This window comes from Carya illinoinensis, chromosome 7 (assembly GCF_018687715.1).
Source record: "Carya illinoinensis cultivar Pawnee chromosome 7, C.illinoinensisPawnee_v1, whole genome shotgun sequence".
NCBI classification, from domain to species: Eukaryota; Viridiplantae; Streptophyta; class Magnoliopsida; order Fagales; family Juglandaceae; genus Carya; species Carya illinoinensis.
Window position 1 is genome coordinate 3,618,319 of NC_056758.1, and position 22,222 is coordinate 3,640,540.

Here is a 22,222-nt window from a genome sequence, read left to right on the forward strand (position 1 = left end):
CCAAAATTAATTAGCAACTTGTTGAGGAGAACTTCTCCTATAAATAGGAGAATTCTGATTTGCAGAGAAGCAAGTGGGAGAAAGAAAAAAATAGAGAGAAAGAGGGACGTGAGAGAGAGATAGAAATTTGTAGAGTTTTGTAAATCTCATACGAATTTTATAAAAGAGGCTCCAGTGGACGTAGGCAATTTGCTGAACTACTTAAATATCGTCTTGAGTGATTTTTAGACAGGCCGGAGACGCAACAGCATGAAGACCTTATAATTCGTTGGTCAAATTGGTTCATGGTTAGCCAAGCATTTTACCCATAAACTGCAATAAAGCAAAAGAAAATATATAACTCAATCACTCGTGGCAAAAAATGATTATTACTAATCAAATAGTTCGCAAGAAATATTTTTTTTTCCTGTAATATTAATTGTACACGGCTAATGACTATTATCAGCAATATTGGGTATTCCCATAAATACTTTTTTATGACTTCTTTAGCATTTAGGAAAGATTACTTTTATTAACCATGTATGTAAATGGCAAAAAAGAATAATTTGTTGCCATAATGAATGTAAGAAATGACTTTTTTCAGCAACTGTTATATAGTCTCAATAAAGTATTTATGGTGGAATATATATGCAGTAAGTAATTAATTCCTGTAAATTACATGTGGGACAAAACTTTACCCACATAAATAGTTGACAAGAAAAGCTTTTTCGGTACCGAAGGGATCGAAGAGAATTTTGACTTTCCTACGAACAGTACACATCAGAAATAAGTATTTCCAGTGAGTAGTTTAGCTAGAAAAAAAATTTTATGTGGGCCAAAGGTGCCTTGAATCAATCTTTCTCCTATAGAAAATATTATATATATTTCTCACGATTACCTACTGCCAGAAATAATAATAAGTTTGATGGGAAGTAAGCTCGCGGCTATAAGTACTATTTGTTGCTAAAGAATTCCAAAACGAAAGAATATATCAGTCTCCAATTCGATGGGAAAGAATATTTAACTTCAATGCATGCATGACATACATGCGAGTCTCCAATTCGATGCATACCATTTTTTTTTTCCTGATCTGTAATAATTAATGATCTCGATCGATTTTACTTTTCCATTGAATTGGCAGTAGTACTGAGAGCAATAGCATGAGAGGCTGGAGGCAGCTGGGTTTCAGTAATTTTAAGACTTTGATTAATATTAGTGTTGGTGTTGTTAAGAAGATGATCATCAGCTGGAGAGGTGATAACAATATCAGTCAATGCAGACTGTTCTAATTCTGGGGAGCTGTTGCTTGCTACATGTGTTTTCTTCTTCGTCTCTTTCCTTTTTCCCCACAAAACCGCGTATAACCCGCACACAATCAGCACAGATCCTAATATGCTGTCATTTTTCATTAAAAAAAGAAATGCAAAATCAGACAAATTGAAAAAAAAGATATATGTCAAAGTAGTGAATAGAACTTAGATAGGAATTGAATATCTGTACGTGCATGCAGATAAATAGTAATATTAATTAGGTTAAGAGTCCTTTTATATATATATATATATAAACTTACGTTCCAAGGTGCAACTTCTCGTCCAGAACTAAAGACCCCATGATGGCAACTGAAACAAGCATCAGAGGGTTGAAGATGGAGACATATAAAGGACCTCTCATGCGCACGCACCACGCAATCAAAATCACCGCAAGTCCTGATCCTACGATTCCCTGCACACCCAATTAAGTCAGATCAGTTTGTTCGTGCAAGCCTTACACACCCAGAGTTGTATCTTCTAGCTAGCCTGGTATTCTCTTCTGTTTTTTCTTTTTGAATTAACAAGGATATATACGGGGTACAATCCTGGAAAAGTAAGTACAGAGAAAGAGGCTGTAAGAAGCCTGATATTCCAGCCCAACTTCCATTGGCTCCAATCACTCTCCATGCATAGGGCAAAAATAGCAGACTGAACAGCTCCCATCACACTCATCAGAGCTGCGGTCGAGTAGTGACACGGATATCTCTCACTCATTTTAGTCTGTTTAATAGCAGTTAATCAGTAATTTATACAAAGTGGGACTGATCGAGCAAAAAAGTCCTCATGAAATAAAAATAAATAAAATTATAAAAAAAATTAATAATAAAAAAAAAAAAACACAGCAATATGTTTATATAGATAGTCACCTGAATTATTAACCAGGAGGCAAACGAGAAACAACCTCCTAGAGCCAATATAGAACCCAAAAGAAGATTTTCGGATTCTGGGGATGCTGCCGAATGTCCTCCGGTTTGATGTTGGCCGTGATGCAGTAGATCAACATGAGTAGACCATATGTTAATTTCTGTCCCTCTGTAGAAGGTGAGGAGCATAGCCCCACCTATTCCCATTAATGTTCCCAACACTTTAGCCTTTCCTACAATTGTCCCTAGACTCAGCTTCTCCAACCTATTCAAAAATAAGGACCACGTACAAGCTCTAATTAATGATCACCAGATTTTTTAGCAAGATGCAGATTAACACATTGGAAAAATGAATGCTTTGTTGTAGAAAACAAAAACCAAAAGAGCTATTTCATTTATCCACATTAAAGTTATTAGAAGTTCGTAATTTTTGACAAGTTTACTGAGGTGCATGGATTTACCAGAGAGAGAGAGAGAGAGAGGTATCCCACCTGAAAGAGACGGCCAGGATGAAGGTAATGGCAGGAACTAAGTTGAACATGGCTGATGCGAATGTTGATGATGTCAAGGCTAAGCTTTCAATATATAAATTTTGATATAATGAACCCCTGCAATTAGGGTATCATTAATTCAATCCCTTATATATGTATATGCATACAGCTGAAAATCCAATAGATCAGAACCATTTGGTAAAATAAAATGCATGCAACTTACCCGAATATCCCGCAAAGAAATGCTTGGAAGAGTACCATCCATGTCAACTTTGGCCTACTATTCCTGCCAATGGCATGTGTATATATTAGTGTCAGGATCCCTATATAGTACATGTAAATTTAGATGCATGCGCAGGTGGAATAATTAATCACTCAGATTTTGTACTATCTTCCTTTTTTGTCTGTTTACATGTGTGTGCATGTCTAATGGAATATCAACTACTGGATTTTTTTTTTTTTTTTAAACTTCCATATATGGCCCTGCATTTTATGAGGATGAAATTATATTATCACGTCGATGGATTGCAACAGAAAAGAAAATTAAAGAGATCAGTCAATTTATTAATACATGTATACATATAATATATATATACACGCACATACCTTTCAAAAACGAGAGCGAGAGGGACAACAACAGCAGCACCGAAAACGAGGCGATAGGTAACGAGAACCCTCAAGCTCATTCCATCATTTGCGGCCAATTTGTACAACACATTCACCCCAGCAAAGCTAAGCTGAACCACGACCATTAACATGGCCGGCTTCAGCCCATGCAATGCCTTACAAGCGCGCTCCACTGCCATTAATGACGTACAGTTTTTTAAACGAGCAGCTAGCTAGCTGAGTTGTAGCTAGAAGATCAAGAATCTTTCTTCAACAACCTTGTTGCTTGTGTATTAGTTTGGAATTGGAAACTCGGGCAGTTGAGTTTTAAGTAGAGAGAGAGAGAGAGAGAGAGAGAGAGAGAGAGAGAGAGAGAGAGAGAGAGAGAGAGAGAGAGAGAGAGAGAGAGAGAGAGGAAAGGGGAGGCAGGCCGGAGTAGAAAAGTGAGTTAAAGATTCGTTGGAAAGTGCTTGGGTATTTATATTTTGCTGTATCCAACGTTTCGCTTTGGTTCTATTTCCCATGATCGTCATCAACTACGTATTCATACAACTAACATGAAAATAAGCTTTCAATTTTCCACTGGCTCATGCGGAGTGTAGTACTGCACGAGAGCCGTCAGAGGCTTCCCGAGTCCTTCGGAGACGTACATATTCATACAACTAACATGAAAATATTATATGTACTGGTACGTGCATGCGTTAGTGATGAGATCACTAAGATATATTTACTTGATGATCCCTGAGTTTGCTTGGTTATTCATTGAATCTAGACCGTCTTTCTCTAAATAGTTCATGAAATCACTGCAATAAATTTGACTTTTAAAGGCCATATTTTTTTTAGAGAGATTTTTTCGTCCCTAAAAGTCACTTATAGGTATGAAATTCAAATGTTTTCTCAAAAACAGTCTCGGTACAGTTCAAACAATAATTTATCGTTCAACAATAATATTTAGAGACGTCGAAAGTGCGCAGTCGTTCTAGAAAATGATATCTGTTCTAATAGTGTCAATTACTATAAAAGAAGAGGCTCATTCTTCCACTGGATCCGACGTCTATAGCTATGATCTGTTGGTGATCATGAAGCTGAATCAGATTCTAATTAAAAGTCGTAATTGGAGCACTACGTACTACAATTGGAGTCTTGTATTTTAAAATGGCAATGCTACGGCTGCACACGGCCAAATGTGCAACTCCAAATATACACACTGATGTAAATGGATTATTTTTTCTTTTAAATATTTTTTAAATATCCTTAATCATTAAGAAAAAATAAAATAAAATTATAAATTTACTAATAGTCACTTCTTTAACCATTAAGAAAAAATAATAATAAATTAAAATAAAATATATTCAGTCAACGTACACATTTAATTGGAAGTCATACTATCATTTTCCATTTTAAAAAAACTAGAAGTCCAATGAATTATATTAAAGCTCAAGAATTTATTCCAAATTCTCATTTATAATCTTTCTATATATATATATATATATATACACACTTAATTCGGAGTAATATTACATTAACAAACACAGTTAAAAATTCAGACGTGTCAATCAATGGACAATGATCATATCAATCTGTGCGTTTGTCATCTCATATTTGTAATTGTCGGATCGAATAACTCTAGCTATTATATGATGGCATAATTTTATTTAGAAGATAGATCTTAAAATTTAAATTTTACAATTTAAATTATGTTACGTGAATTGTGTATGATGTAGAGATCTAGATCTTAAAATAATATTTTTTCTTGTAGACAAGATGTAAAAGAACTTAAAAAAAAAATGAAATTCATTAATTATCATGTATAGCATATAATTCCTTGTCAAAAGGTATTTACTAATTGACCATTTATAATATATATTCAATTCCAATAATAAGTCTATGATCTTGGCGTCCACGAAAACATAAGTGAAGAAGAAAAGGCTGAGATACCATATAGGATCAAAGGAAGCGTTAGCTATAGGCCGAGGCTGTGACACCATGAAAGAACTAAAGTAAATCTGGAATTGCTTACCAGAGACGTATGCATTCGTATTCATATATATAATTAAAGTTGTTACGTACAAAGGATAAGATTTATAAGAATTTAAACTTAAGTGTAAAAGGTAACTGCTGCAGAACAACGTGAAGAGGAAAAACAGAGAATGAAGTCAACCACCAAACTACGATATATTCGGTAAGTTACGTAGTTTGAATATCAGTTATTATAGATTGAACTTTATCCTTATCAATCACCTTCCAGTACGTATTAATATTTCACTTGCTTGTGGAGTACCATGTTCCACTGTACGTACTGCATGGTGGTTCGGTGGCTTTCATGCAACGATGATAATCGAAGGGGAAATTCCCTTTGTCATCATGATCATTAGAGGCGCATATACATGATTCATGATGGAAACCGGCCACTAATTCTCGCCGGCCGTTAACCTCCTTGGGTGGATGAGCAAAGGGTAATTATTAGCTAGCTATCTGCTCGATCTATTCAACATGGGGGGATGCTTGCTTCATCAAGTAATGATGTCATAGCATCATATGAATTAATTACTTATTTTAAATTTGATAAATGAAGTTATGGAAATCATTGATAAATGTTTACTGTTGTGCCTCTAACCTGTCTGAAAATCACACAAAACAATTTTAAAGTGGTTCAGCATATTGCTTATGTCCACTGGAGCCTCTTTTATAGAATTTGTACAAGATTTATGAAAATCTACAAATTCTCAATTCTCTCACGTCCCTCTTTCTCTTTCTTTTCTCTCCTCTCCACTGCCTTCTCTGCAGATTAGAACTCTCCTATTTATAGGAGGAGTTCTCCTCAACTACTGAATACGGTGCAACAAATTTCTGCTAAAATTATGGGATGGGTGCCTAACAAAAACAAAGCACCGAACGGTGCCTACCAAAAACAATGCACCTTACGGTGCATGTGCAACTCATGCCACTTGGGTGGCTTTCAACAATCACCCCATCCACCCAAGTGTGCCATACCAGGCTGTTTGCAAATTGATTCATTCTTCAAATGAATGCACCTCTTTCTTTGACATGAGAGACTTCTGCTATTGAATATGCTCCATTGCACCCAAGGGTGCTCAGCAGTGTACAATACTGATCAAGTCCAAACAGTGTTGGAACTTGATTCCTGTGACGACCTTCGTCAACATATCTGCTGGATTATCTTCAGTGCTAATCTTCTGAAGTTTGATGTCATCTTCTTCTAATATTTCACGTACAAAGTGAAATCGGACATCTATATGTTTTGTTCGAGAGTGATAAACCTGATTCTTGGCCAAATGGATTGCACTTTGACTGTCACAGTAAACGGTAACCTCTTGCTGCTCAAAGCCCAAATCTGTTACCAGTCCCTGTAACCAAATGGCTTCTTTCACAGCTTCAGTTACAGCCATGTATTCAGCCTCAGTTGATGATAGTGCAATTGTTGACTGCAAAGTTGATCGTCAACTAACTGGTCCTCCAGCCATAGTGAACACATAACCAGTTGTCGATCGGCGTTTGTCAAGATCACCTGCATAGTCTGAGTCAACATATCCAGTTACTAGACTATCTTCACTCTTCTCGAACCTCAAACCAACATCTACGGTCGCAGCAATATACTGTAGAATCTACTTAGCCGCATGCCAATGAACATTTCCAGGATTATGCATATAGCGACTAACTAAGCTAACGGCCTGGGAGATATCAGGTCATGTACACACCATGGCATATATTAAGCTTCCAACAATACTTGCATACGGGACATTCCTCATGTAGTCCCGCTCTTCATCAGTTTTAGGAGACTGCAATGCACTGAGCTTGAAATATGAGGCCATAGGAGTACTCACCGGCTTCGTCTTCGAGTCGATGTTGAATCGTTGCAGTATTCTCTTCAGATACTGCTTCTGAGTAAGGTGAACTGTACCTTTCACCCTATCTCTGCTGATCTCCATCCCCAGTATTCTTCGTGCTTCTCCCAGATCTTTCATTTCAAACTCATTACTTAACTGAGTTTTTAAACGATCTATCTCCCCTTTACTTTTACATGCAATTAACATATCATCTACATATAAAAGCAAATAAATGAAAGATCCATCTGCAAGTTTTCTGAAATATACACAATGATCGTATTGGCAACGAGTGTATTTCAGATCCATCATAAAGCGGTCAAACCGCTTATACCATTGCCGAGGTGACTGCTTCAAGCCATAGAGAGACTTTTTCAGACTGCATACCCAATTTTCTTTGCCAGCTTCTTTGAATCCTTCTGGTTGAGACAAATAAATCTCCTCTTCCAGATCACCATGTAAGAAAGCTGTCTTCACATCAAGCTGTGCTAACTCAAGATCATATTGTGCAACCAAAGCTAGTAATATCCGAATGGATGAATGCTTCACAACAGGAGAGAATACTTCACTGTAGTCAATTCTCTCTGTCTGAGCGTAGCCCTTGGCTACCAACCTAGCTTTGTATCGCATTCCATTTTTAGCAGCTTGATCATCTTTCTGATTGAAGATCCACTTACAGCCAATTACCTTCTTTCCTTTTGGAAGTGGCACAAGCTCCCAAGTCTGGTTCTGGTGAAGAGAATGCATCTCTTCATTCATCGCCTTTGTCCATTCAACTTGTTCATTGGACTGTACGGCTTCTCTGTAAGTGGTTGGAATCTCACCCCCTTCAGCTGGTAATGCATATGTCACATAGTCTGCATAACGTGTTGGTACACGTTTCTCTCGTCTCGGTCTGTTGGTTGCTATTGATTCGGGTTGACATGGAGGTACTGTGACTGGATTATCAGTCTCATCTTGTCCATGCTTCTTTGAAGTAATAAACTCCACATTCTGCGAATCATCTGATGTTTCTCCATCACTGATGCCTTCATTGGAATCTTTATGCTTATGTGACTTAAGCATCTCAGATTCGTTGAATGTAACATCTCTACTGATGATTACCTTTTTGGACTCTATGCACCAGAGTCTATACCCTTTTACACCGATACTAAAGTCCAAGAATTTTACTTTCTTGACTCTAGGATCAAGCTTACTTTCTTTAGCATGATAGTAAGCACGACATCCGAAAATATGTAAAAAGTCATAATCAGTAACATGTTTACCTCTCCACATTTCAATGGGTGTCTTCCCATCATTGGCAGCTGCGGGTAGTCGGTTGATGAGGTGGCAGGCATATGTCACAGCTTCAGCCCAAAATTTCTTACTGAGTCCAGCATTCAGCAACATACATCGCACTTTCTCTAATAAAGTACGATTCATTCGTTCTGCCACACCATTCTGCTGCGGTGTACCTCGTACCGTGAAGTGTCTGACAATTCCCTCTCTCCGGCATACTTCCATGAAGGGGTCTGAAGTGTACTCACCTCCATTATCAGATCTGAGCCGCTTGATCTTCCTGCCGGTCTGAGTCTCAACCATTTTCTTCCAATCAAAGAAGATTTTCAGCACTTCATCTTTATTCTTCATCGTATACACCCACACACGACGAGAATAATCATCAACAAAAGTTACAAACCAATGTTTACCTCCCAAAGATGCATTTTGGGTAGGTCCCCAAACATCGGAGTGCACATAGTCAAGAATTCCCTGTGTATTGTGTACTGCGGTTCCAAACTTGATCCGCCTCTGCTTCCCCAATACACAGTGCTCACAGAAAGATAGTTTACCAGTCTTGGCACCTTTGAGTAAGCCTTGCTTCACCAGTGTTTGCAAAGCTTTTTCTCCTGCGTGTCCCATACGCATATGCCAAAGACTGGTGGTGTCGGCATCAGTCTCATCTAGCTTCTCACAGCCTGTGGAAGCTCTTCCATCAACAGTACTTCCCTGCAAGAAGTATAAGTTTCCTCGCCTTAACCCCTTCATTGCCACCTGAACTCCCATTAGTACTTTGAGAGTTCCGTCTTCAATGGCGATTCTGAATCCCTTTGAATCCAGAGATACCAGTGAGATGAGATTCTTTCGCAAGTCCGGAACATACCGAACTTCTGTTAGAGTCTTGATGTTGCCATCGTGCAGCTTTAACCGAATGCTACATATTCCCTGTGTCTTACAGGCACTGTCATTGCCCATAAGTACTGCTTCATCCTCGATCTTTGTGAAGTCAGTAAACCAGTTCCGATTGGGACACATATGATAGGTACATCCGGAATCCATAATCCATTCATCGGAATGACAAATGGATAATGAACTTATCAAGGAAAAATCCGAATCATCATCTTTGTCCACGACATTGGCTGTAGAGGGTTGATTCTGCTGTTGTCCCTTCCGGTTTGGACAATCCTTCCTCCAGTGTCCTTTGTTGTGACAAAAGGAACACTCGTCTCTGGCGAGTTTTCTGCCGACTGATGAACCACGTGATGTGGCTCGGGTTTTCGAATGAAAACCGTTCTTCTTTCTGGGATACCTTGACTGTGGTCTCCCTCTTGCTGTTAAAGCTTCACTTGATGTATCTTGATGTACCTGCTTATCCTTTTTCCAGTACTCATTACTAATTAAAGAACTGGATACATCGTCAAAACTAATACTTTCCTTCCCATACAGTAGAGTAGTAATTAAATGCTCATATGTATCGGGCAAGGAATTTAACAAAAGTAAAGCTTTATCTTCATCTTCGATTTCAACATCTAAGTTTAACAAATCAGCAAGAATTTGGTTGTAACTATTCAGATGTTCAGACATAGAAATACCTTCATGAAATTGGAATCTGAAGAGCTTCTTCTTCAAGTGCAAACGGCTCTCAATGCTCTTTTTCATGAACTTATCCTCCAATTTCTGCAAAAGTACCTTAGCATTTGTTTCTCTCATGACAAAATACTTTTGTTCTTTGGTAAGGCATAATCGGATTGTACTACAAGCTTGAGTATTAAGCTTCTTCCAACCCTGATCAGTCATATCATCTGGCTTTCCTCCCAACGCAATATCCAACTCTTGTTGGATTAACACGTCCATGACTTCACACTGCCACATGCCGAAGTTACTTGTTCCATCGAACTTTTCAACTTCAAACTTGGCATTTGACACAGTGGACCGACGTCCCGAGCTACTGGCATGTTCAGAGCTCCTGTCTCTTCCAGATCCTTCCATTTGAATTTAAAAAATTTAGACTCAAAATTTCAAAATTCTAACCGTACGGATGAGTCCGAAACAATCCAAATAGTAGGAAAGCACTATTTGATTGTTGAAATCGGACTCCGAATGGCTTAGATCAAGCTGAAATTGGATCTGAAAAACGGACGGTTCTGATCTGTCTGGCGCGTGGGATACACGCGCTGCACAGTGCGCGTGGGCAGCGAGTAGGCGCGTGTAATACATGCGCTACAGTACCTTCTGCGCGTGGGGAAGAGTGAGGCGCGTGGAGTACACGCGCCGAACCTCTGTAGGGCGCATGGGGGCGCTTGTGGCTCAGTCGTCTTCTTCCTCCGATGCGCGTGGGGGCGCGTGGATGACAGCAGATACACGCGCTGACCTTCTAGGGGCGCGTGTGGGCTCGTCCGACCTCCGTTTTTGATGCCGTTTGCGGCAACGGATTCGTCTCAACGCGAGGAACACCCTGGAGTTGTCAAAAATTGATTTTGAGCAACTTGAATTTTTGGACAGTTCGAACCAGAGCTCTGATACCAATTGTTGTGCCTCTAACCTGTCCGAAAATCACACAAAACAATTTTAAAGTGGTTCAGCAAATTGCTTACGTCCACTGGAGCCTCTTTTATAGAATTTGTACAAGATTTATGAAAATCTACAAATTCTCAATTCTCTCACGTCCCTCTTTCTCTTTCTTTTCTCTCCTCTCCACTGCCTTCTCTGCAGATTAGAACTCTCCTATTTATAGGAGGAGTTCTCCTCAACTACTGAATACAGTGCAGCAAATTTCTGCTAAAATTATGGGATGGGTGCCTAACAAAAACAAAGCACTGAACGGTGCCTACCAAAAACAATGCACCTTACGGTGCATGTGCAACTCATGCCACTTGGGTGGCTTTCAACAGTTTACAACAAAATCTCAACACGTTTTAAATGCTAGGAATATTTTAATCTGATCAAGCACATAAAGAACTTATTCATCAAAGGTTGAGAAAAAGTTGTTGGGATCATATATTATATATATAAGAGTGATGCCAATTTGTAAATGTGATGACAGTGTAATCCATTATCAATAAGAAGTGAAAATGGCATAAAACATGTACACAATTTGTGACTTATGTTGAGTATTGGTGACATGAATTCAAAAGTCAAAAGTTTATTATATATTCAATTGACAAAGTAACTTAGCTTGTCTAGACTCTTCCATTTTAATGATAATTACAAGGACTCGTTTACTTATGTAGATGAGATGAGGTAGATATTTTGTTAAAAACTGAATAAAATATTATTATAATATAATTTTTTAATATTAGTTTTGTTTGAGATTTGTAAAAGTTATATTGTTTATTATATTTTGTATAGAAATTTGTGAAAGTTGTAATGATTATATGAGATGAGATGAAATGAGATAGTTTAGATTTAGATATCCAAACCAACCTTGTATCTTTTCAATTTTAAACCTTATTAAGACAACTTCGGAACAAAATAGAGGATAACATCTTTATAAATTATATAGTAATTTAAATTGAGAAATAGTCACTCAAATATTTAGTACGATAATTTACACATTTTATTTATTCAAAGAGCATCGAGTCAAATTAGCATGATTAAACTTTTATGTATATTTTTATATGCATTTTTAAGTTATCTCTTTTTTTATTCTATATTAATATTTATATAATTCCATAAGCTCACCGCTACATCATAATGCAATTAATAATAAGTCATCCACAAACTCCCCACTTTTCTTACACATATAACAACAATCCAACACAGTGATTCAACATTTCCTTAGATTATCTAAAATGAAAATCTTCCCTAATAAAGTTATCCATACAAAAGAATAAATGTTTAGGAGGCCCTAAGGCTAGGTTTGGACACAAAAAGCATTACATCTCATTTTATTTAATCATTATAATTTTTTTAAATTCTTACACAAAATACAATAAATAATTCAACTTTTTTAAATTCTAAAATAATAATAATATTAAAAAATAATATTCTAATAATATTTTATTCAACTTTTATTTCAACTTATCTTATCTCAACTCACTATCTAAACCTACCTCGATATGTTCTTCCATGTACTTGAAGAATGTGTCATAACAAATTTATAGTACAACCATATAATAAATCTTCCCTTTTTGAAAGTGACCATTTTATCAGCTTCTCCATTCACTCTACAATCATATACAAGATTGAAGAAATTTGTAGATATGTCAATTTCTCCATCAAGCCCGCCAGTTTTTAGGAAAATGATATTTCATTGAGGAGAGTCACTAGATAGATCCATGAGCTTTGCAACTGAAGCCTCATGTCTTCGTGCAATGCTGTATATAGTCAAATAGGTTTCCTTAAGTATCCAATCTCCACACCGTAGGTTAGTCCATAATTTAATTCTACAACCATCCTCGACTGCATGGTGCGTGGAACTTATAACAATCATAAAAAAGTAATATTTCTTGAAAAATAAAAGGAAAATGTGTAAATTTTTAAGGTAGTAATGTGCTTTATGTATCAATAAAAAAAATTGCAAATAGATTTTCTTAATAATTAAACTCTAAAGAGAAAGAAAGTTAGTATCCCACAACATTCACGTTCGATGGCAAGAGCACTGACCTTTCATTTTTATAAAAATTTTCATCTCATCTCATCTAATCATTATAATTTTTACACAAAATAAAATAAACAATTTAATTTTTTTCAAATTTCAAAATAAAAATAATGTTAAAAAATCTAATCTAATAATATTTTATTTAATTTTTAATTTTTATCTCAAGTCATTTTATCTCATCTGCGAAACAAAAGAGACACCTCTAAGTGCTCATAGCGGAGGCTTTCCCATTTGGACCAAACGTAACCCCTCGTAATTTGTCAGTCTCTCCAAAACCTCCACTCCATTGTTTCCAACTCTGCGGGGCATGTGACAATCACCTCTTTGTTCTTCCTTCCCCCATCTCACAGCTCATGTAACCTCCCGCCTTGTCTTGCCAATTCGCCTACCATCCATCTCCATTTTACCACCATTTTCTCTCTATTTCCTTCACTTTCTGGCTCCGCCATGACCAAACCTCCCTTAGTTTTAGCCTCCTCAGATCCATGCCTTTGAATTTTGGATCTGAATCCCAAACTCTCCATGGAGACGAGGAACCAAACTCTTATTTTCAGAAGGTACAGGGATGCGTTGAAGAGCGTCAAGCTTCCTTCCAGTTCTCCGCCGGTGTATTCATCTACGAGCTCCACGGGAGGTCTGGTGATCGAGTTTGTCAACACCTCGCTTCTCAATCTGAATTGTTCGTATGCTCCGCTCAGCACTAGGGACCCCGGTAATTCGAGGTCGCTCTATCTCTCTCTCTCTCTCCCCCCCCCCCCCCTCCCCCCTTGTGCAGTTGAGAAAAGTGGTCTATAGTAGAGAAATAAAACGTCCAATTCAAAGTCTTCTCCATTTTCCATTTTTTAGGAAATGATAAAAATGAAGTTCTCAATCAACTGAGACTAATAAGACATCTATTTAGTGTAATTAAGATGAGCTTCAACAAAATTTGATATCACGACAGAGAATTTAAATTTGTTAAATTATTTCTATCATTCTTTGGAGTAGATACCAATTTATCTGAAGGAATGCAATCTATGTTATAAAAAGAAAAAACTGAACTTCTAATATATTATGGACTATCATTTGAAAATCTTTTGGAGTTCATAATTTTTGGTTTACAACCCATTGCAGACTTCTAGTCTTTGCCTTGATGTCAAATGTAAAGAAATATTGAGATGAAACTATCTCACATGTTGAGATAGAGAGGATGTATATTATTCATATATATATAGATGCTTTACAAGTTGTCCTATACAAGGAAAGCTATACAAGGAAACTATACACAAGGAAAGCAATTAAGAAAATACTACAATGAAGGAGAAAAATATACTTGACAGCCTTGAACTAATCTGACTTGATTCTAGGCTTGATATTTGGAGATATCTCATGCTTCACTTTGTTGATTTGTGATGTTATTCCTTATATTCCCCCTCAAACTTGGCTGTGGTAGACAGCATAGTCCAAGTTTGTGTCGCAACTGCTTAAATTGTGGTTTAAGAAGAGGCTTGGTGAAGATCAGCAAACTGATTAGTGGAGGGAATAAATTTTGTTTCAAGTGATCCGAGAGCTACTCTTTCTCTGACATAATAATAATCAAGCTCTATATGATTGGCTCAAGCATGTAGAACAAGATTAATTGTCATGTACAGGGCACTTAGGTTGTCACAATGCAGTGATGGAACTTTGGTTAAAGGAACACGAAGATCTTTGAGAATGAGGAACAACCATGTTAATTCTGTTGTAGTAGAGGCCATGGCCCTGCATTCAACTTCTGCACTAGATCTTGACACTATAGGTTATTTCTTTGCACTCCAAGATATACAATTACCTCCAAGAAAGGTGAAAAAACCTGTTCTAGACCTTCATGTAGTTGAGCAACCAACCCAATCTACATCTGAAAAATCAGATAAATCAAGGGAGCTATTGGACAGAATTCTGATACCAAGAGTTGCAGTACCTTGTAGATATCTTAAGATTCTTTTGACAAGCTGAAAATAAGTCATTGTTGGAGCTTGCATAAACTGGCAAACATAGTTCACATTGTAGGAGATATCAGGTCTTGTAAAAGTGAGGTACTGCAAGCCTCCCACAAGACTTCGATAGGTTTTGACATCAATAAATAACTCCTGAAAATCATATGTCTGTTGTACTTTTGTTGGCATTGGAGTTGACAATGGCTTGCTCTCATGCATGCTAGCTCGAGTGAAAAGGTCCACAATGTACCTATGCTGTGATAGAAATAGATTATAACCACATTTTTGAACCTCAATGCCTAGAAAATGATTAAGGAACCTAGGTCTTTAATCGAGAACTGATTACTAAGCTGTATGATTAACCACTGAATTCTTTGTGGGTTGTTACCTATCACCACCATATCATCTACATAGAGTAGTAGGATTAGTACCCCATGTTCTGAGTGTGAAACAAATAAAATTAAATCTGCTACACTCGAGTAAAAACCAGGTTGAAGGAGGTAATCACTTAACCTGTCAAAACATGCTCTAGGGGCCTATTTAATCACTTAACCTCTCTGTAATTTGCATACATGCATTAGATTATCCTTATTGATATATCCTGGAGGCTGGTGTATAAAAACAAGTTTGTTAAGATAGCATGTAGGAAGGCATTCTTAACATATAGTTCATGAAGTGGCCAATGTTTAACTGTAGCAATTGTAAGAATAACTCTAATAGTAGCTGGCCTTACAACAGGAGAGAAGGTTTCTGAAAAATCTACACCATCCACTTGACTGAACCCCTTTGCCACCAGCCAAGCTTTGAGCCTTTCCATTGTGTTGTATGCTTTGAGTTTGGCCTTGTACACCCACTTACATCCAATGACATTCATCCCAAGTGTTCTTGGAACTAATTCCCAAGTGTTGTTGGCAACAAGGAGGGCTCTTAATTCTTCCTCCATTGCAGCTGACCATCTAGGGTGATTCATTGCTGATTTGATGGTTTTTGGCTATGCTGGTATTTGGACCAAATTATGCAAATTTGCATATCTTGGATTGGGTTTATGAATACCACTTCTGGCCTTAGTTTGCATCTAATGTTGCAATGGTAGGACGTGTAACACTGGTTCAGCAACAAAATTCTGTAATGAGGAACCTGGTTGAGAAACATTGTGAGATAAAGTTGGTGAGTTATTGGAGACTTGCTGACTTGAGGGAGAATGTTCAACATCAGTTTGAGGAGAACTTGCAGTAGGGGGTGCAAATGTAGAAGGTGGTGATTGACTGTTATTGTGACATTCCTCAAAACTTGAAAATCTCCTTCAACAGGAGAAGAGGTATATAGTTGAGTAGGTTGTGTGTATGGCAAGACAGACTCATTGAAGACAACATGTCTTGAAATATAGATCCTACTAGTAGAGGGATAGAGGCACTTGTACCCTTATGCTTAGTACTAGATCCAATAAAAACACATGGCAAGGACTTGGGTTCTAATTTATTAGATCTATAGTCTCCAATATAGGGAAAACATCTAGAACCAAGTACCCTTAGAGTTGTAGAATCTAGATGCTTATTATGGAGTCTAAAGAAAGGAGAATACATGTTAAGCACAGAAGAAGGTAGCCTATTTAGAAGAAATACAACAGTGGAGAAACAATCTAACCAGAATATATTTGGAAGTTTAGCATGAAACATCAATGTTAGGCCCAGATTTGTGATGCTTTTATGTTTCCTTTCAGATTTTCCATTTTGCTTTGGTGTTTTTGGACAGGCAGATTGGTGGAGAATACCATGGTTTTGAAAATAAGTAATAAGGTTTTTTTCATTAAACTCGTCACCTTCATCACTTTGAAACACTTGTATTTTGGCATTAAATTGACAAGTAACAAATTTTTGAAACTGAATAAAAGCTTGACACAGGTCAAATTTATGCTTTAAGGGAATTAACCACAAAAAGTTGGTTGCCTCATCAATGAAAATAGCATAAAATCTGAATTTTTCCCTAGAATGAGTGGGAGCTGGTTCCCATAAATCACAGTGTATCTTTGAGAAATGAGCAGTGACAGTTTGTGCTCTAGGAAAAAAAGGCAATTTTGTAACTTTTCCCATTTGACAACTCATACAAACTCCCATGGAATTTTGTTTAGAATCAAAGGAAATAAGCTTATTATTACAAAGATAATCAAGAACTGTGATGTTTGGGTGTCCCAGCCTCAAGTGCCAGCTCTCTTTATTTGCTGTTCGAAATCCTGAGGGAAAGTAGTTATGTTTTTCTGTAGAAGTCCATGCTGCAGTATTAAAAACATATAGGCCTTTCTGGTTCCTCCCTATGGCCACTATTCTCTATGTCATCTTGTCCTTTATCACAAAACTATTACTATCAAACTCAAACTTTAAAGGATAGTCTGATGTTAGCCTACTAACTGAAAGCAAATCTTTCTTGATGTCAGGTGCCACAAGAACATTGTTTGAGTGAATTTTAGACTGAGCAGAACCAAGCATAACCTAACCAGTATGAGTAATAGGCAAGATTTTTCCATTTCCAACCATCATTCCATCATTACTAGTATATGGAGTTATAGATTGAAGAGTACCTTGATTTGCTGTCATATGATCAGTGGCTCCAGTGTCTGGATGCCTAGAAGCTTCTGCTGGTTCTTCCAACTTCACTGCTGCAAAAATTTTAGGAAGATTGTCATGTGTAAAAGAGTTATTAAACCTACCAAAGCACTTCAAGGCTATGTGATTTCTTTTATGATAGATTTGACAGACAATTTCTTCTCTTTGTGCAGGTTTGCTATTGCTTGAACCGCTAGAGTTATTGTTTGAAGTTTGGCCTTGATTTGATGCTTTGGACCCAATTGAATTTCCTTGAACAAAATCTCATCCCTTGGAAGTGAAAGTACCATTTTGTTTCTTGCTCTTGTAAGACTTTTGTCCATAGAACACCATTGATGCAGGAGGGGCATCAAGTATGTACCTGTCAGAATAACTTTCAAGTAATGTTACTACCTCAGAGTATGAAGGGACAGGAGGCCTCATCATTGTGGCTGTGAAGACCTCAAATTCCTTGCCAAGACCATTGAGGAGTCACCAAAACTTTTTGTGATAAAAAACTGGCTTGCCAATAGCTGCAAGCTTATCACAAATGGTCTTGAATTTTCTCAAATAATCACTTAAGGAATTAGATCCTTTGGTGATTGAAGTGAGTCTTTGCTTAAGAGTAAGACCTCGATCTGAAGATACTCTTGCAAGTGTATGAACAAGAGCATTCCAGACTTCAAAGGCAGCTTTTAAACCTATAACAATACCTAGAACCTCTTCTAAAAGAGTTGCTGTTAGCCAACCTTTGACCAACCTCTCAGACCTTCTCCACTTCTGATAGAGTGGATTAGGCTAAGAGATGGAGGATTCAGCAAAAATTATTTCTGGAGGTGCAGAAATTTCACCCGTGATGAAGCCTTGGAGATCATAACTCTCAAGGATCATATCTATATTAGAGGCACGGATGAGGATGAAGTCATTTCTGAAACAAAACAGGAAAAAAAAAAAAACACACCACTCTCTATCAACACGTTTTAGTTCTGATACCATAAAGAAATATTAAGATGAAACTATCTCACGTGTTGAGATAGAGAGGATGTATATTATTCATATATATATAGATGCTTTACAAGCTGTCCTATACAAGGAAACTATACATACGAGGAAAGCTATACAAGGAAACTATACGTACACAAGGAAAGCAATCAAGAAAATATTACAATAAATGAGAAAAATATGCTTGACAGCCTTGAACTAATCTGACTTGATTCTAGGCTTGATACTTAAAGATATCTCGTGATTCACTTTGCTGATTGTGATGCTATTCCTTATAAAATGTACCTTTTGAAACTCTTACGTCTTCATAACATAAGCTAAAATTTTGTAAGAAGTGATGAATGCAACTAAACCGTTTATTGAATGAAAAGAAGATTGCTAGCCTTGAAGCCGGTTGGAGTTGGCTGCGCACAGAATGTGCATCCTGGACCGGTCTTCCCTGTACTGTCTAGTTTCACTTGCATTTTCTGGAAATAGAAAATAACACAATTTGAAGCTTTTGGAAATGAGTTGGAATGAGTTCGGAGAATTGCAAGCTTTTAGGTCTATGTAGATGGCTGTAAGGGAGAGGGCAGTGGATACAGTTTCTCCGTGTTTGGTTTTGGTCCCAATTATGTCTGTGATGGGACCTCATTTGGGTGGGGTTCTTGAAGGTTTTTGGTAGATTTTGTAGTGGCCACAAGTAGATTAGGCTTGCTTCTCAATATTGTGATGGAAAAAATAGACCTGACTCATTCAGAAGTTGAAGCTTAATTATGCGAAATGAAAGGCGAAGGATAGTTCGAGTAAGCAGTCAGATTGGTCATCTGGACGGTGGTGTTAGACCAAGGGAATGCTGTGGTAGATCCAAAGGCTGTCCAAAGTGATGTGATAGTGTTATTACAGTGCAACTAGGTTCCTGTTTAGTTTTTCTTCATATTTGGGCCTTTTTATTTTTGTCAAAGCTTTTACTGCTTTACATCTTCCTTCTTCTGGCATGTAGTTGGCAAGTCATTCTGTTTTGGCTGCAGTAAGGGCGCACTTACTGGGTCGATCTACCTCCAGCTTGGGTGGAAGTTTCTGAAGAAATAGCGGCAAATGTACAGCGTGTACGAACTGAAATGGCTGAGTTAGCCAAGGCTCATGCAAAGGCTTTAATGCCTTCATTTGGAGATGGTAAAGAAGATCAACATTTGATTGAATCTCTTTCACAAGAGATCACCGGTCTGATAAAGAGATCAGAGAAGAAACTACAGAGACTTTCAGCTGCTGGGCCTTCTGAAGATTCAAATGTTAGAAAGAACGTGCAGGTATGATCTGCAGGAGTGCTTTACTTACGACTGCTTGCATAACTTTGTTAATTTACTCTAATATCTTGGTTTTTGCGCAAGAGGGTTTCCCCAGTTGTTTTTTTTCTTACGCTGGAACGCGCCATGGATCTTGATTTGATTGCATGTCTCATCAATTTGGTGCTTCACTAATTCACTACAATCTCTCTCTCTCTCTCATCCTTCCTTTGGTTCGTTAGCCTCAAAGGCTACACATTCATTAATATTTTCAATTCTTTTGTTTTAATCTTAAGGATCTCTAGTACCTTGAACTCTCCCACATCTCTTTATCATGTGGCAAGGTTGAGTGGTTTTGGCAATCATCATTGCAGGGTTATGGGCGTCTGTTTTTTCTTCCCCTTCTCTTCCTAGACCATAGTAAGAAATAACTAGAATGCCATCTTTTGAATTCTACCTGGAGTCCACCCAGGCAGGGAAAGTCCCTGAAACAATTGTGGTCATTTGTTTCTGGACTCCTGCCTATACTAGATTCCCCGCTCCACGACAATGGGAGGGGGTGAGAGAGAGAGAGAGAGAGAGAGAGAGAGAGAGAGGTAACTCCTGCAACGCTAGTGGTCAGTTGTTCTGGACTCCAGTCCATACCTGCATCCGCGTATGGCTTGGAAATAAATGTTAACATATATATGTGTGTGTGTGTGTGTGTTAGCTTTTATCCTCTCAAATTGTTGGCTATTCTGGTGAACTGTGCTGACTTTTGCAGTTTTCTGCCACAGCGCTCTCTTGCCACTAATCTTCAAAACCTTTCACTGGAGCTTCGCAAGAAACAGTAAACTTATTTGAAGCGCCTCAGGCAGAAAAAAGAGGTTCTGAACAAATTTTCTTTTCTACTAGTCAATTGGCACTATGTTAAGACTTTGGCAAAATTGCAGTTTCAGATTGATGTAGTTCATTGCCTCATAATTTGGAATATGGAAGTGTTGCATCATGCTGTTACATTTCTTTTAATATTATCTGTAACTGATATCTTTTTTTTTTCAACACCCCAAGAATACTGTAAACGCCTATCTTTTAAAAATATATTTTGTGTAGGGTCAAGATGGGGATGATTTAGAGATGAATCTAAATGGAAGTAGATCTAAAATTGAAGATGACAATATGGACAACATGGTATGTATTTCTTTGCACAGCATAGAATTTTCTCTGGAAATCATCTCTATGTTTGTTGTGCCGAAACACCTTCACCCCCTCCCCTCTCCCAAAAAAAACAAAAAAGTCATGCTAAAATAGATACTTGATAGTAGTCAGTTGAGGTTTCTGTGAATTGTTATGTCAGATGAACACTGATATAGTTGCTTAATTTCAGGTGTTTAATGAGCATCAGATGGCCAAGCTCAAAAAAAGTGAGGCATTCACAGCAGAAAGAGAGAGAGATCCAACAGGCAAGTGAAAATTTTTTCTGCACTATTATCAGTATAGCTTGACATTGACCTGATTCTAGTTCTCTTATTTAATTTGAACTCTTTTTGTTCTTCCATTTTTCTTTATTTTCTTGTGTAGGTTATGGAATCTGTCAATGAGCTTGTTCAGATTATGAAGGATTTGTCAGTACTTGTGATAGACCAGGTTGGGAGATGCCTTTTCTCTGGTATAAGTCCACAACTATCTCACATATCTGGAGTCTTTAATCTTGCTTCTCTCTTCAAACAGGGCACCATTGTTGACAGAATAGATTACAACATTCAAAATGTGGCAACCACCGTGGAGGAGGGGTTAAAGCAGCTGCAGAAGGTCCACTCTTCCTTCCTTGTTTTTCCCCTTTTATGGAATTTGTTCCGAGCCTCTTGTTTTGTATATCAATTCATTTTGGATGCATTGGGCTTGCAGGCAGAGAGAACACGGAAACATGGGGGGGTGGTGAGGTGTGCTACAGTGCTCATTATCATGTGCTTCATCATGTTGGTTGCGCTAATCCTAAAGGAAATATTCTTGTGATCTCTGGGCAACGGTATCTCCAGATTTTGCTTACTAATCAACCCTTCCCTGTGACTCGGTATACTCAAGACATGCCAATGGCCATGCGTAGCAGAAGATTGTGCGGCTTTTGAACCACCCCGGTATACTTGTTTAGAGAATACCTACTTATTTGTTCGTTTCATTTTCCATTTTCCTGATTTTTTGGGGAGGGGAAAAGTGGAGTTTGGGTGGGGAGGGCGGGCTATGTTGGGGCCACATGCCCGGGAAATGTATAGAGCTGTTACTAAAAAAATCTATTCCTTTTGCAAGGGTGTTTGCAAAACGTTCCATTGTTCGTTAATTCTGACTACCTGGGGAGTGGTTCTATTAAGAGGGAAATTAAACTGTTCATTTGTTTCTATTGAATTTTTATCCTCTCATGCAATGAAGTGGAATACAGCCAATTGGATACATCAACTTTCTCAATGAAATAACGATTTTTTGGGGTCTTGAT

At 37.7% G+C, this 22,222-nt stretch overlaps 2 protein-coding genes and 1 pseudogene across 2 annotated transcripts; 2 read left to right on the forward strand and 1 right to left on the reverse strand.

The window, feature by feature from the left end:
- Positions 1-1,059: 1,059 nt before the first annotated feature.
- On the reverse strand, positions 1,060-3,600 carry LOC122315043 (WAT1-related protein At1g68170-like). Its single transcript, XM_043130737.1, has 7 exons — positions 3,250-3,600; positions 2,867-2,929; positions 2,644-2,760; positions 2,156-2,417; positions 1,851-2,009; positions 1,550-1,701; positions 1,060-1,374 (listed from the first exon to the last, which is right to left on the reverse strand). The coding sequence occupies exons 1-7, from the start codon at positions 3,447-3,449 to the stop codon at positions 1,098-1,100; spliced, it is 1,230 nt and encodes a 409-aa protein (XP_042986671.1). The 5' UTR covers positions 3,450-3,600; the 3' UTR covers positions 1,060-1,097.
- Positions 3,601-19,377: 15,777 nt separating this feature from the next.
- On the forward strand, positions 19,378-21,202 carry LOC122315522 (annotated as a pseudogene).
- Positions 21,203-21,286: 84 nt separating this feature from the next.
- Positions 21,287-21,930, forward strand: LOC122316666 (syntaxin-41-like). Its single transcript, XM_043133367.1, has 2 exons — positions 21,287-21,378; positions 21,463-21,930. Exons 1-2 carry the CDS (start codon positions 21,316-21,318, stop codon positions 21,745-21,747), a joined length of 348 nt encoding a protein of 115 aa, XP_042989301.1. The 5' UTR covers positions 21,287-21,315; the 3' UTR covers positions 21,748-21,930.
- Positions 21,931-22,222: the final 292 nt, after the last annotated feature.

Bases quoted from the DNA above. Each gene is read 5' to 3' on its own strand.
- LOC122315043 (XM_043130737.1), bottom strand. From the start codon at position 3,449: ATGGCAGTGGAGCGCGCTTGTAAGGCATTGCATGGGCTGAAGCCGGCC. The intron at 2,010-2,155 runs GTGACTATCTAT...GCTATTAAACAG, and splicing joins CCTCCTGGTTAATAATTCAG to ACTAAAATGAGTGAGAGATA. The intron at 1,375-1,549 runs GTAAGTTTATAT...GAAAAATGACAG, and splicing joins GAGAAGTTGCACCTTGGAAC to CATATTAGGATCTGTGCTGA.
- LOC122316666 (XM_043133367.1), top strand. From the start codon at position 21,316: ATGGAATCTGTCAATGAGCTTGTTCAGATTATGAAGGATTTGTCAGTA. The intron at 21,379-21,462 runs GTTGGGAGATGC...CTCTTCAAACAG, and splicing joins CAGTACTTGTGATAGACCAG to GGCACCATTGTTGACAGAAT.